This window comes from Globicephala melas, chromosome 10 (assembly GCF_963455315.2).
Source record: "Globicephala melas chromosome 10, mGloMel1.2, whole genome shotgun sequence".
Taxonomy (NCBI): Eukaryota; Metazoa; Chordata; class Mammalia; order Artiodactyla; family Delphinidae; genus Globicephala; species Globicephala melas.
The window spans coordinates 4310153-4323795 of NC_083323.1; the positions used below are offsets into that span (position 1 = coordinate 4310153).

A 13643-nucleotide genomic window follows, 5' to 3' on the forward strand; every position below is an offset into this window, starting at 1 on the left:
GCACAGAAACAAAATGGTAAACAGATAAAATATTTATGTATTTGGTGATGCTGTAGGCTAAAGAAAATATAAAGCAGGGAAGGGCATAGAGAGTATTGGTGGAGGAGAGTTTGCAATGTTAGATGCAGAGGCCATGGATGTCCTGAGAGAAGGCAGCTGGTTAGCAGACAACGTAGAAGATGAAGAGATGCAGACATCTAGGGGAAGGGTGTCCAGGCAGAGGGCAGTGTGCCGGCCCTAAGGTGGACGTGTGCCTGGTCTGTTCAAGGAGGCCAGTGTAGTGGGAGCAAAGCGAGTACCAGGAAGACTGGCGCAAAGTAAAGTTAAAGGGGAAGCAGAGGCCAGACCATCGTGGCCTTGCAGGCCAACATAAGGGTTTTAACTTTCAATCTGCATGAGGTGGCAATCAACTGGAGGCCTTGGGACAGACAGATGAGTAGAGATCGCCATTTCAGATAACAAGGGAAGGGCTTCATGTTTTTCAGTTGGGACCTGAAGCAGAAAGTACCCAGGCAACAATGGATATATATGAAAAAGAAGCCGCCATTGAGATAGACTACAGCTCTCTAAGAGAGGATTTGAAGGTAATTGAAAGATTTCTGTTGTTCATGACTAACTCATGGTAATAGTGAATATTTAAATACTGCAGAATAATTTTAGATGATAGAGCATAAATTTAGGGGAGAAAGTAGATTTCCTAATGGTTTTTTAAGAAATAGTCTAAATAGGTTACACATAAAATGTTTAAAACATTTAAAGTTTTTATATCACCGTTTCTTACTGTGTGTTCTGTAGAACACCAATAGCATGCAATGTCTTGCCGAAGAAGAAAAGTTTCTGTCAGTGTTTTGAAAGTCTATTCCCTTCTTGGAGATTCAGAATGAATAATAAAGTCTTTGAGAAGTCCTGAAATAGACAAAAGTAGCCAACATACTCCAGCATCCTGAATTGCCCTGTCTGTGTCCCAGTGCAGTACCCTCAGTAGGCGACAAATACTTCACAGCTACAGAGCACAAACCTGGAATCCAGTTTCATGGTCTCTTTAATTTAGCAGCTCTCACTCTTTCTCTTAACCCTATAGCCATATTTTGCTTTGTGTTTTGACTTCGTCCTGAAGCTGCTTCTCTCATGAGGGCAAAATGACTGTAGCCTTTCTTGGCCTTCCAGCCACCCAACCACAACCCTCAGAGAAGAGAGAGACTGCCTTTTGTAGTGGTGCTGTTCCAAAGATTGAAGAAAGGCTTTTCCACAAAGCTCTACCAATTGTCCTCTCATCACAGTGGCCTAAATTGGGTCACATGTTCATTCCTGACCAATCACTGTTGGGGGTGGGATGGACTTAGCTTTAGACCAAGCAGGGTTCCTGGGACGTATGAGGGAGATGGTCAAACATGGGCTCTGTTAGAAAGGAAGAAATGGAGAATGGACACCAAGTAGCAGTAGCTACCACATCTTTTAATTTCAGATGTTTCTAATACATTTTGTTGCATTTGTTGGGCTCTTTTCATTGTACTTGTGGTACTTTTGGCAATCAGAATAAAGTTCTGATCTATTTTATAGTCTATTCAGTGCTTTCGTATTTAGAAAGTCCTTCCCCACGACATTACTGACTAAATATTTATAAATATTTTCTTCCTGTTAGTGATTTTTTTGTTTTCACTCACCTATTTAATTAATCTGAAATTTATCTTTATATATGGTATGAGGTAAGAATCTGTTTTTTAAAAGGTACGTAAGTTAACCAGTTTACTCAACATCTTCTAAATAATTCTTTTCCCAATGAATTAAAATGTCACCTTTATCAGATATTAATTAACCCCTCTGGGAGGGGGTCAAGAAAATTTTCCTGGAAGGTGATGCCTACATCACTTTTTCCCTTCTCGCTTCACTCAAGTTAGTTCTGCTCATTGTTTAGGTTTCAGCTTAAGTGTTACCCATCCAGATGGGTTGGATCCCTTCTGCCTGCCCCATAATACCTGTGCTTGCCTGGTGGAGGGTTTCGCGCTGTTGCAGACGCCAGTTTGCATGTCTGACTTCCCTGTGAGCTCTTTAAGGGCAGGGACAGAATAGTTTTCATCACTGAATCCTCAGTGTCTAATACATAGTAGATGATCAATATTTTTTAATGAACGAGTAAATGAAGTGATATGTGAATTGTTACTTTTTTAGCCAGATTAAGAAAGATGAAGGTGCAGCGCGTTCCAAGAGAGCAGCATCTATGACTCTAGAGCTATGAAAGAGCACAGCCAACTTCAGGAAGCTACAGCAGTGTGACCTGACCGCACTGCAGACTCAGAGAGGGCCGCAAAGGAGGGCAGGAGTGGATGCGGAGGGAGACGGGCCAGATCCCGAAGGGCCCTGTGCCTAATTATTGTACCTTAGCAGTTCGGATCTAAACGGCATGCTAACCATTGCTGTTCTTTGCCAATAATAGGCTCTACAATCTGATAAAGAAATTGAGGCCCACCTTAGACTCCTACGGCAACAAGTAGCATCCCAGGAAGATGTCCTGCTGAGGACAGCGGCCCCAAACCTCAGAGCCCCGGAGAACCTAAAGACTGTCAGAGACAAGTTTCAGGAGTACACAGACGGTGAAATTAAGCTTTAGTTGTTAGCAATATCATATTCATGGGTGTTAGGAGCTTTGATTTCTATAACATTTACTAATAATCCCCCCTGAATTGTACCTTTGTTTTTATTATATATTTTTTTTCCTCTATTATCTTATAGTAATGTACTTTTAATACTGAATCACTAATTCCTTCCTTTTGAAAAGCGTTCTGCTTTCATTTAAAGACAGGTGTATTGATTATTTTAGAATAGTGTCTTATTTCATACCAGCGTAAGAGGCATATTAGATACTCTGTTGGAGTTTGTTATTATTATTTAAAAATCAGCCCTACCAGAAAAAGGGCTCATCAGTTTTAAGTCATTTTCTTGGAATTAATAATAGTTGAGGTGTTTTGAAGGTAGATTTTACTCAAGACAACCAAACTCAAAATCTAGTTTAAAAAATATTTTATGCTTTAAAGGTGAAATAAGAGAAGCCCTTGGTGGTCTCCAAAATAAAGAACATTGATTCTCTCTTAGCTTTTGAGGCCAGCAGAAAGGAAGCCAGAATACGTAGGCAAGAGTTTGAACAGGTGAAAAAAAGGAGATACAATCTTTTCAGCCAATGTTTTGAGCACGTCTCAGTCGCAATTGATCAGATCTACAAGAAGCTCTGCAGAAACAACAGTGCCCAAGTACGTATTTTTCACCTCAAATATGAGTGGGAACTTCGTGTTATTGGTGGTGTGGTTTTTTTCTGGTGGGAAATCGCCACCACACTATCTGAATGACCCACTTACCGGGCAAAGTCAGCTCATGGAAATTGGTCATTGCAGTGACCTCTGTTCTAGGTCCTACTCATTCCACCACTAACCAGCCTGGACAAGTCAGAATCTCTCTGGTCCTGCTTCTTCATCTGCAAAATGAGTGGGTTAGAGCATTTGGTTTCCAGGTTCTCTTTCAGTTCTGGAATTCTGTCACCTGTACTAATTTGATTTTATAGAGCCATCTCTGTAGTAAAGTTAGGGTGATGTAGATGATCTGGGGAAAATGGTTGATCTGGGGTCTGTGGAGTTGCCCAGAGTAACAAAGGAGAGGGAAAGAACTAAAGGCAGCGTTCAGATCTAGATGTGCCCCTTGTAATCTCTCCATTCCGTGATCAGCATCCACAGCAAATACTGTGGACTTGAATGTGGACTAAAGATGTAGATCTGATCTGATCTATCTGCTTTTCCCTCTTTCTCATGGGATTCTTTTATGACTGAGGTAATCCTGAATCATATATTTAGAATTTTCACCAAAAATAACTTATTTTCAGTAAAGTAAGACCAAAGGACAGGATTCATCAATAAAGATTTGATGAAAGGACCAATGAAAGAACTGAATGAAGATTGTTTTAGTAAGACTGCAGCGTATGCTTCTGAGCTTTGAATGGCAGCCTGATGGGAAGGCCTTATCCTTTATGTTAGAATGCTTTCCCTCTACTCCCCGCCCCAGACACCCTTGCTGTCTGTGATTACATATAGATAGAGCTAAATACATTATTTACAGGCATTGATATTTTTCCATCAAAATGGAGGAAAATCTAACCAAGAGTATTTTGTAGTTAAACTCTGTTGCAATTCCATGTTGAAATTTACTAATAGCTTTTCTGATGCTGCTAAATAAATAACATGTGTTTCAGGCATTTCTTAGCCCAGAAAACCCAGAAGAGCCTTACTTGGAGGGAATTAGCTATAACTGTGTGGCCCCAGGCAAACGGTTCATGCCAATGGATAATTTGTCGGGGGGAGAAAAGTGTGTGGCAGCTTTGGCTCTCCTGTTTGCTGTGCACAGGTAAGGTCACAGTGAGCTATATGATTTTGCATCAGGGCAGAAACCAAATAGACCTTCCTACAGAAGATCTGTTAATTACTTTTCTTTAGTCATATTTAGCGTACGTGATACAAAACTTTTTTTCAGCCAGACAAGTCAGGTTATGCTGTAGGCCTGTAACAATTTAGGCAGCAAATCTAAGAGAGAATTCAGTCTTCGACAGATTTTTATTCAATTTGTTATTATCAGTAGCTACTAATATTCCAGCTTCATAGAAAATAAAGGAGAAAAAGGAGTATCAAATGGCCAGATGTGAAATCAGGATTGCCAAAAAACAGTACCAACAACAAAGCCAAACAAAATAAAAACACCTAACTTGTATATTATTTTCCTTGTCCCTATTCAGAGATCTGCTATTTAGTAAGGAATGTTAAAGTATTTCTTCTGAAAAAAATGTTTAACCTCCTCATTTCCACTGATGATGGTGACACTTAACGTTTGTAAAATAAAGCAAGGGGAAAAATGTTAGCTAAAATTAAGGCAATTAACTTTTGACATTCAAAGCATTAGATGAAGAACTAAGGTATAGATGATGCTGCCTCTCTATTATCATGATCAGAAAGATCAACATAAAAGTTTTACAGCTGTTTTCTACTGGTCTCAAGAAGGAAAAGGAATTGGCAATTACAGGAAAGGAAAAGAAAATGCCATTAATGCAGGAGGACTTTGGGAAAAACAGGAGGCAGGAACTTAAACAAGAGCCTGTGTGAAGTAAATCTTAGCAGAATAAGACTAATACTAGGTGTCACCCCCATCCCATTTATTCAACAGATATTTATTAAATATTTACTGTGTGTCGAGTGGTGTTAACAGACGTTAGAGGGACTTCCTTGGTGGTCCAATGGCTAAGATTCCATGCTTCCAATGCAGGGGGCCTGGGTTCGATCCCTGGTCAGGGAACTAGATCCCACATGCCGCAACTAAAGATCCCGTGTGCCGCAACCAAATAAATATTTTTTCAAAAATAGACATTAGAGACAGCAGTGAAGAAAACAAATTCCCTGTCTCAAAGATGCTTCATTTTAGTTGAGGAAGACAGATGATAAATAAGGTGTATTAGTAAAGTAATTCTCTAATATAGAGACTATTAGAAAATGACAGATGCTATAGAGAAAATTAAAGAAGGGAATGGTGATAGTAACAGGGAAGGGTTTGCAATATTTAAAAGTCTTCTGGGAAGGCCTATTTGAAAAGGTAGTATCTGAGCAAAGATTTGAAGAAAATAAGGGAGCAAGTCACGTGGATGGATGTTCTAGGGGAGAATTCTAAGGGAAGAATGTGATTAGGAAACTCGTGTAGCAGTCAGACTGGAGGATCGTGGCGGGTTGGACCAGTGTGGGAGCAGACAGGGCGTGGGGTAGGAGGGACCCTAATCAACGGGAGTGATAAGAGCTGCCATTCACTAAGCTGGAGAGGACCACAGGAGGGATGGGTTTGAGGGGTAGGTGAGGAGTTTGATTTTGCACGAGTTCACGCTAGACACCCACATGGAGTTGAGGAAGCTGTTGGACCCGTGAGGCCAGGGTTAAAGAGAGAGGTCAGAACTATCAATAGAAGATACTTAAAACCTCCAGAGCAGATGAAATCACCAAGGGAGCTAATCAGATGGAGGAGTGCTCTAAGCGCTGAGCCCCGCAGGCACTGCAGTGTCAAGAAGTTAGAGAGATGAGGAGGAGCTGCTAGGAGACTGGGGCCTGGAGCAATGGGTGAGGCACCGGGCGGAGGCCATGTCCTTGTCCTTGAAGTCAGAGGAACGGGGAGGACCGCCCCGCCCCGCCCCCCCACCCCCCACCCCCCCCACCGTACCATCTGCAAAGGTCACCTGGGATGTGAACTGAGAATTGAGCGTTGCATTTACCGACATAGAGGTCATTGGTGACCTAGACAAAAGCATCCAAAAGGATGTGTTTTATTTATTTATCCTGAATACTCTTAGTCCTCTCCTCCAAGTCTTGTAAAACAAAGTTGTAACTTAAGCGATTATAATTTTTTTCTAGTTTTCGGCCTGCTCCATTCTTTGTTTTAGATGAAGTAGATGCAGCCCTGGACAATACTAACATTGGCAAAGTAAGTTCCTTTCTGCTTTTAATTTCCAGTACAGTGTCTATAATTCAAGGATCATGATGCAGCAGTCAGAAGGCAATTTACCCTGAACATGTTTATTTGATAATTGCTGGTTAAAAATAGATTTTTCTAAGTTAAAAATCTAAAAACAAGATGATTCAGGGTAGTAGCTTTCATTCAAGGTTTAGGGGACCCTTAATGAGTTCCTGGGGAGTCAAGTGAGAATCACTATACTGGATCCACAACATTGCTACTGGGTGACTTGCTTTTCCCTAAATCTAGGTTTTTGGGACCTAGTAGTAGACCTTAGTAGTAGTAGTAGCAGCAGACCTTAATAGTAGGCCACATGGCAAACAGGACCAAATTAGTGTTTAATAAAGTCCAAAAATAACATATCTAAATAAAATTCCAAAGGAATTAAAGTTCAAAATTCTGCTCCCCTTCGTTTATTAAAATTTATAGTCATTTACTACACTTGCACTGTTTTCAGTATTTGAGACCATGGGGGAACTAAGGACACAACTGAAAGTCAGCCTTAAAGATCAGTGCATAGATACACAAAGCCACCTGAGAGACAGGCTCTCAGACCACACATCCTGACTGTAAATTTTTGACCTGAGAATGGGGTTGACCATGGACACGTGACCAAAGGATAGCGGCAAACACTGGCAGTGCCTGTCACTGCCCAGGGCTGGGACAGCTCCATCCTGCAGAGTCCCTGTTTGTGGTCCTACTTCCAGAGCCATCCATTTCCAGCAATGGATGGATGAAATGACTGGGCTTTGCATTTACAGCTGCTTACAAGGAGGCTGCTCTGGTCATGCTGACAGATATATCTCTGTTAATTTGTACACTGGCATTCTGGTTTATACCTTAGTCTTATGAGCTCGGTTAATGAGTCCAGCCCCGAGAGATGTAGTCAGTCTTGGGGTGCCACCCTGACAGGTTGAGTCTCTGAAACTGACCTCCCTGATTTGTTACTCTGTTGAACCTCATGTGTAATGCCTGGGAGAGTCAGGGGATTTTTCAGGAGCTGCAGCCTGTGGTAACTTCTAATTTTAGGCAACAATGTCATCTTTCAGATTTCCCAGGCTGTATTCATCTAACCCAAACCTCTCTAGGACCTTATCTATTTTTTTATACTTTTTTTAAAATTTTATTTATTTATTTATTTTTGGCTGCGTTGGGTCTTTGTTGCTGCGCTCAGGCTTTCTCTAGTTTCGGCAAGTGGGGGCTACTCTTCATTGCGGTGCGCGGGCTTCTCATTGCAGTGGCTTCTCTTGTTGTGGAGCACGGGTTCTAGGTGTGCGGGCTTCAGTAGTTGTGGCTTGCGGGCTCCAGAGCGCAGGCTCAGTACCTGTGGTGCACGGGCTTAGTTGCTCCGCGGCATGTGGGATCTTCCCAGACCAGGGCTCGAACCCGTGTCCCCTGCACTGGCAGGCGGACTCTTAACCACTGCGCCACCAGCCAAGTCCCGGACCTTGCTTTTTAAACATGTCATAGCGTACATAAGAATAGCACATCAACACCACCCCCACAGAAGTTAGAAAACAAATCCGAAGTCCCCTGAACGTTGTAGAGAACAGGCAAGAGCCACATTCTGTGACCTACCAGAGACTTCAGGATTACTGGGGGAAGAAAACGGGAAGAAAAGAAAATCTTGATTTGTCTCTCTTGAATGCCAGCCAGTCTGCATCAGCTAACTGGACTCCATAGCCTCACTCATTTGGGAGAAATTTCCCCTCAGAAGGTTAATTTTAGTACTTTGTATCCCATACCCTTTGTGTGTGGTCTGGGGGGTGGGTGGGATCCATCACTGTGGACTGCCCCTTCTCTCTGTAGCATTTAAGGGATCCATATCTTCTAGCAAAATTTAGATGTTCGTATTAGTGGCATCTTCACATACTAGGTCTTTCTTAAGACTTTTCTATTTGCACCTATCCTATGTATCAAAAACCTCTTAATTTCCAGTTTCCCTTTGAGATTTACGTTCCTGGCACCCCGCTGCTGAACTGAGTATGAGCAGTGATGTAATATGAGCAGCTTGGAAGGCGCTTCCAGTCCCTCTTGTGATCAGGGTGCCCAGCATTGATCACAGGCAACTCTCCTAGCAAAATGCATGCCTTACGTATTTGCATCCCATCTCCTCTTCCATTCTATCAATATCCCAAGACTTTTTAAAGACCTGTATCATAGTGGCTGCCATTGCCTCTAATGCAGCAGTTCCTTCTATGAATTCAGCCTCTTAGCCCAAAGCCGTTTCCCTCCTCTCTCATCATTCACCTCAACTAGTGACTCATTCCTCAACCAGAGCTGCCATTCCTGCTTCCAGAACTTGTGCCCTTAGTATCTTGCGTGCAGTCAGGACCAATACACATGGAGAAGACACCCTCTGGAATTGCAGAGAGATCCAGGGAGTTGGCAAGTATCTTGTTAAACTGTGGTTTGAGTCTAAGTTCTTTATCATTCTCCAAATTCTGAGTAGTTTGTTCACCAAGACCCATTTCTATCCAGTCTATCTGTTCTTATTCTCATTCCTTGGAATTAAGCCTCCTGAAGGAGCTGTTGAGCTCCCCTCTAACCAAATGAGTTGATTATGGATTATGAATACATATATAATCGCCATATTTTTCCCACCCTGAGGCTTTGTTGGCAATATAGGAAGTTGGAAGTTTAAATACCAGCCCTTCTTCACCCTCATAAAATATCTGAGTGGTGGTTTTATCTTGTTGTAAAGGTTGATTTCGTATTCACATGATAGTATCTTAAGTTAGAGCTTTATTCTTAAAAAAATATTCTTCCAAGTTTTCAGGTATAGAATTAATGAGGTTTATATATTTTTTACTAACCTCTTATTTTACAATCTGAGCTATTTCCATTTCTGCAGTTTTAGTGGATTTACTGAATTAACAGAAGGGAAGTAAGCGCCTTGTCACCTAAAATGGGCAGATTCAGAGACAGGCAGAATCACTGTCCTCCAGACCCCGAGAGACGAGACCTTTCTTTACTGATGGAATGTGTGCCTTCTCCTCCCCCCCCAGGTATCGAGTTACATCAAAGAGCAGACTCAGGACCAGCTTCAGATGATCATCATTTCCCTAAAAGAGGAGTTATATTGCAAAGCTGATGCACTGATAGGCATCTATCCAGAGGTAAAGATAAGTAAATGGGGGAGAGGAATAAAAATCACCTTAGAGTGTCCTGACAGCACAATTATAAGTTCCTAGTGAAGTCTATAGATACTGTTTGATTTCTGCAGTTTATAAATATAGGCTTAAATGATTTTTTAATCAAATAAGACTTAACAGTAACTACTCAGATATTTTTCCATGGCAGTACACAGAAATTTAAGATATATTTTAAGTGAAAAAGAAAATCGAAAATTGCAGAACAGTATGATAATTGTTTATAAAACAATAGTACATATTAACTTAGAATAAATTGTCAATATTGTTTCATATTTCTGTAATGTTTGAATGTTGTAGGCAAAAACAAATGCATTGTGGTAGAACAAGGAACTATTTATCTTCCAAAACTAACCAAGGAAAAAAAAAACCCAAAGAAATTGGCAAGTTCCAAGTTGTATAGTAACTTCTAGAATTCAAACACACCTTTCTTGAGCCACCGAAAATACTTACCTGAGCTAATGGAGCAGGGCAACTCATTCAAATCATTCAATTCTTGGACAATTAGGTTTTGCTTCCTGTGTTTTCCTTTAAGCTAAGATAAAAATTAACTTCCCTTCCTGTGCCTAATTAATGTTAGGGGATCACTGGAAATATGCTGCCAGAGAGAAATGGAAGTTCTCATTACCAGTGTAGGAGAGGGATAAAACCTTTTCCTACCCAACTCAGGTTCTCTGGCTGGGGCCCTGTAAATTAGACCAGCAATAGATAGATTAACAAGAGAAAAACAGGTTATTAATATGTGCATCATGTGTGCACACATGGGTACACCCAGCAATGAGTAACTCAAAGGGCTGGCTAGAACTTGGACTTAATACCATCCTAGGCTAAAATAAGGAAGAGTCTTGGGGCTTCTGGGCAGGGGAGGCAAGTGATGGGAAGGTGACCAGGAGAAGTACAGTAAACAAGGGCTGTTCAGTCAGATTTGCTCTGCAGATTGAGGTGCCTTCTCCACTGATAAAGAGTTAAGAGTGGAAAGGGTGTCATCTTTTACATAAATGTAAACTTCCTTTACAAAAGGAAAACCTGTGCCTGGTTTTTGGAGCTTTTCCTACATCTGCTGGTTTTCAGTAGCCTCTGGCTCAGAACAATCCATATGCAAAAGAGGCCTGTTTCCGGGTGGCATATTCTGGTACCCTTTACCAGATCAATAGAAGACATAAATAAAGCTGATGTAATGCAGAGTAATACCTTTTGAGGTGGCTCTAAGGAGGTTCCTTTTCAAATGCAAATCTAGACTCACTAACGGCTCTTATTTTACATTTAATAGCACTTATTCCCTAAGTAAAGGAACTGACTTTTAACTGTCTTCTCTCCCTTTCAGCATGATGACTGCATGTTCAGCCGAGTTTTGACCCTAGATCTGTCTCAGTATCCAGATACTGAAGACAAGAGAAAGCAGCAGGAGGCCCGTTAGGACGCAGAATGCCCCTGTGCTGTAAGAGCAGAGTCACGCAGCGCCCAGGCTAGTCACTGTTCTCACTCTGCCGTTCAACCCCACAGCACTCTTGAGTGACAGACTTCTGGAGCAAAAGCTAGACAGCCTGTGTGTCACTTATGAAAAAGCTTAATTGCTACCAGGCAAAGATGCTGTAGCTCACTTCCATTAAGGAGTGCCCAGGCCCCATTCCAGCAGGTAGTATTTTTTTGTGAGTTAGCTCTGAAAGTTTAAAAAAGAAACCACCATAGTTTTAACTTCCATTTTTGAAAGCCAGAGTTTTCAAATCCTGCATCATCTTTACTCTGATCTCGCCTTGTATGTTTAAGTAATCTTTAAGGGAAACTCTTAGTTTCTAAGGTGTTAAACCTGTGTTTTATGGAAAATTATTTCAGAGGAACTGAAGTCAGTATTGAAAATGCCAATAAAAAAGTCTAATTTCAAATGTCTACCATCTACAGTTTTAGAAACAAAACTTTAAGGTGAAATTAAATTATGTCTCCTTCAATGCAATTTAAATTTTTCTGAATATAATTTCTGTTAAGGAAACACTGAAGAACACAGGTTTTCCCAAGTAACAACTGACTTCTCCACGTAAACAGTCATCCTTATTATCTGTGGGCATCACGCATGCCAAAATCCAACACGCTCAAGCCCCTTATTTAAATTGGTATAATATTTGCATATAACCTGTGCACATTCTGTCATATACTTTCAATCATCTCTACATGACTTATAATGCCTAATACGATGTAAATGCTATGTAAATAGTTGCCTGTATGCGGCAAATCCAAGTATTGATTTTTGGCATCTTTTTTCCCCCGACTATTTTTTTTTTTTTGGCTGCACCACACGGCTTGCAGGATCTTATTCCCCCAACCAGGGATCGAACCCGTGACCCCTGCAGTGGAAGCACGGAGTCCTAACCAACCACTGGACCACCAGGGAATTCCCTTTCCTATTTTCTTTTTGTTTTTGTTTTTGTTTTGCGGTATGCGGGCCTCTCCCTCTGCGGAGCACAGGCTCCGGACGCGCAGGCTCAGCGGCCATGGCTCACGGGCCCAGCCGCTCCGCGGCATGTGGGATCTTCCCGAACCGGGGCACAAACCCGTGTCCCCTGCATCGGCAGGCGGACTCTCAACCACTGCGCCACCAGGGAAGCCCCCCTTTCCTATTTTCAATCCAAGGTTGGTTGAATCCACAGATGTAGAACCCATGGAAACGGAAGGCCCACTGTACATTATTAGGGGTAGGAAAGAAAGTTGCAGAGTTTTCAATAGTACTTCATTTCCATTTAAAAATGGAATTAAAAAATTCTAAGGTGCTGGTGGTCTTGTATTTAAGGCTGCTTTGGGCCCAAGTGCTAATTAATTAATCAAGGAGTGGCCTCCTGAAGTAATGGAATCGCTTTTGAACAACATTCATTATTTCAGGTAAAACTTGCTTTCCTGTGCTCCATCAGCTAGTCTCTAAGAACTTGAGACAGCAGAAGCCACTAGTCCTTTGTTCCTTTTTTCAGTGCTGGTAATACCATCTAAATCACCGCCGCCTCCTGCCTTGAAAGGCATCAACTTTACATTGAAATGTCCCTTCGGTGACACGGAGCTCAGCGTAGACCCTTTTCTCTGCCTGGCCTGTTCTTTCTGTCTCGTAACTTGCTTGGACTCGTGGATCGCCGGTGATCCTTGAGTAGGACCACGGTTTTGTTCTAACGCAGTACACCCACATTCCTGAAAACCCCGGCGCCATGCAAAAGTGCACAATGAAAGCCACCGGCTGATGGGACACATGGGTCCAAAACACAAGACAGGAACTTAATAAATAGCTGGTTTTATACACACTAAGGAGTTAAGCAATTCCCAAATCCTAGAGCATACACGGCCTTCACCTCAACACACGCAGACGCTGGCTTGTGAGACGGGCAACCCCTCGGGTGAAGCTTGCTGCTGAGGTCGAGTGGGGCAAGGCTCGTCTGAGGGAGCTGAGGGCTGGGCGGCGTGTCCCCCGCAGCTCTGTGCAGCCGGCTGCAGTCTCCCGCCTTCACCTAGAGCAGGTCCAGCAAACTTCTTTAAGGGCCAGAGAGTCATACGTATTTCAGGCTTCGATGAGGAAGCAAAGAGGCTATTGCGTAGGTGTCTAACTATTATTTAAAATATAACCATTTAAAAATGTAAAAACTATTCCAGCTTGAGGCAGCAAACAAATCCATACTTAGTCACTCCCTGACTCAGTGTTTCTCAGAGGCAAAATTATAAGTAAGTGAGCGAGTTATGCTCAGATTGTTTCTTTCTAACATATCAATCTTGTTGGAATAAATTTGCATTCTAAAATAAGAATCACAGCAGAACTGACTAGATATATTCACTCATTACAACAAGAAGGCCTCCGATTCTTCAGCGTGGCACTCATAGCTCGTCTTGAACTGGCTCTACTTTACTTTTCCAGTTTTATATCCTGTTTCACATCATTTTCCATGCTTGTAATATTGCTACACCCTATGTATGACCAACTTTCAAATTCACGTATCTTGC

The 13643-nt window shown here is 41.9% G+C and overlaps 1 protein-coding gene across 1 annotated transcript in view; it reads left to right on the forward strand.

Annotated features, from left to right (window-relative positions):
- SMC1B (structural maintenance of chromosomes 1B) overlaps positions 1–11091 on the forward strand; it is an 85521-nt gene extending 74430 nt beyond the window's left edge. The window contains exons 19-25 of the mRNA XM_030855651.2: positions 486–584; positions 2435–2591; positions 3091–3245; positions 4235–4386; positions 6423–6492; positions 9531–9641; positions 10999–11091. Coding sequence (XP_030711511.1) covers positions 486–584; positions 2435–2591; positions 3091–3245; positions 4235–4386; positions 6423–6492; positions 9531–9641; positions 10999–11091 — 837 coding nt within the window. The remainder of the gene's footprint in view (positions 1–485; positions 585–2434; positions 2592–3090; positions 3246–4234; positions 4387–6422; positions 6493–9530; positions 9642–10998) is intronic.
- The last annotated feature ends 2552 nt before the right edge of the window (positions 11092–13643 follow it).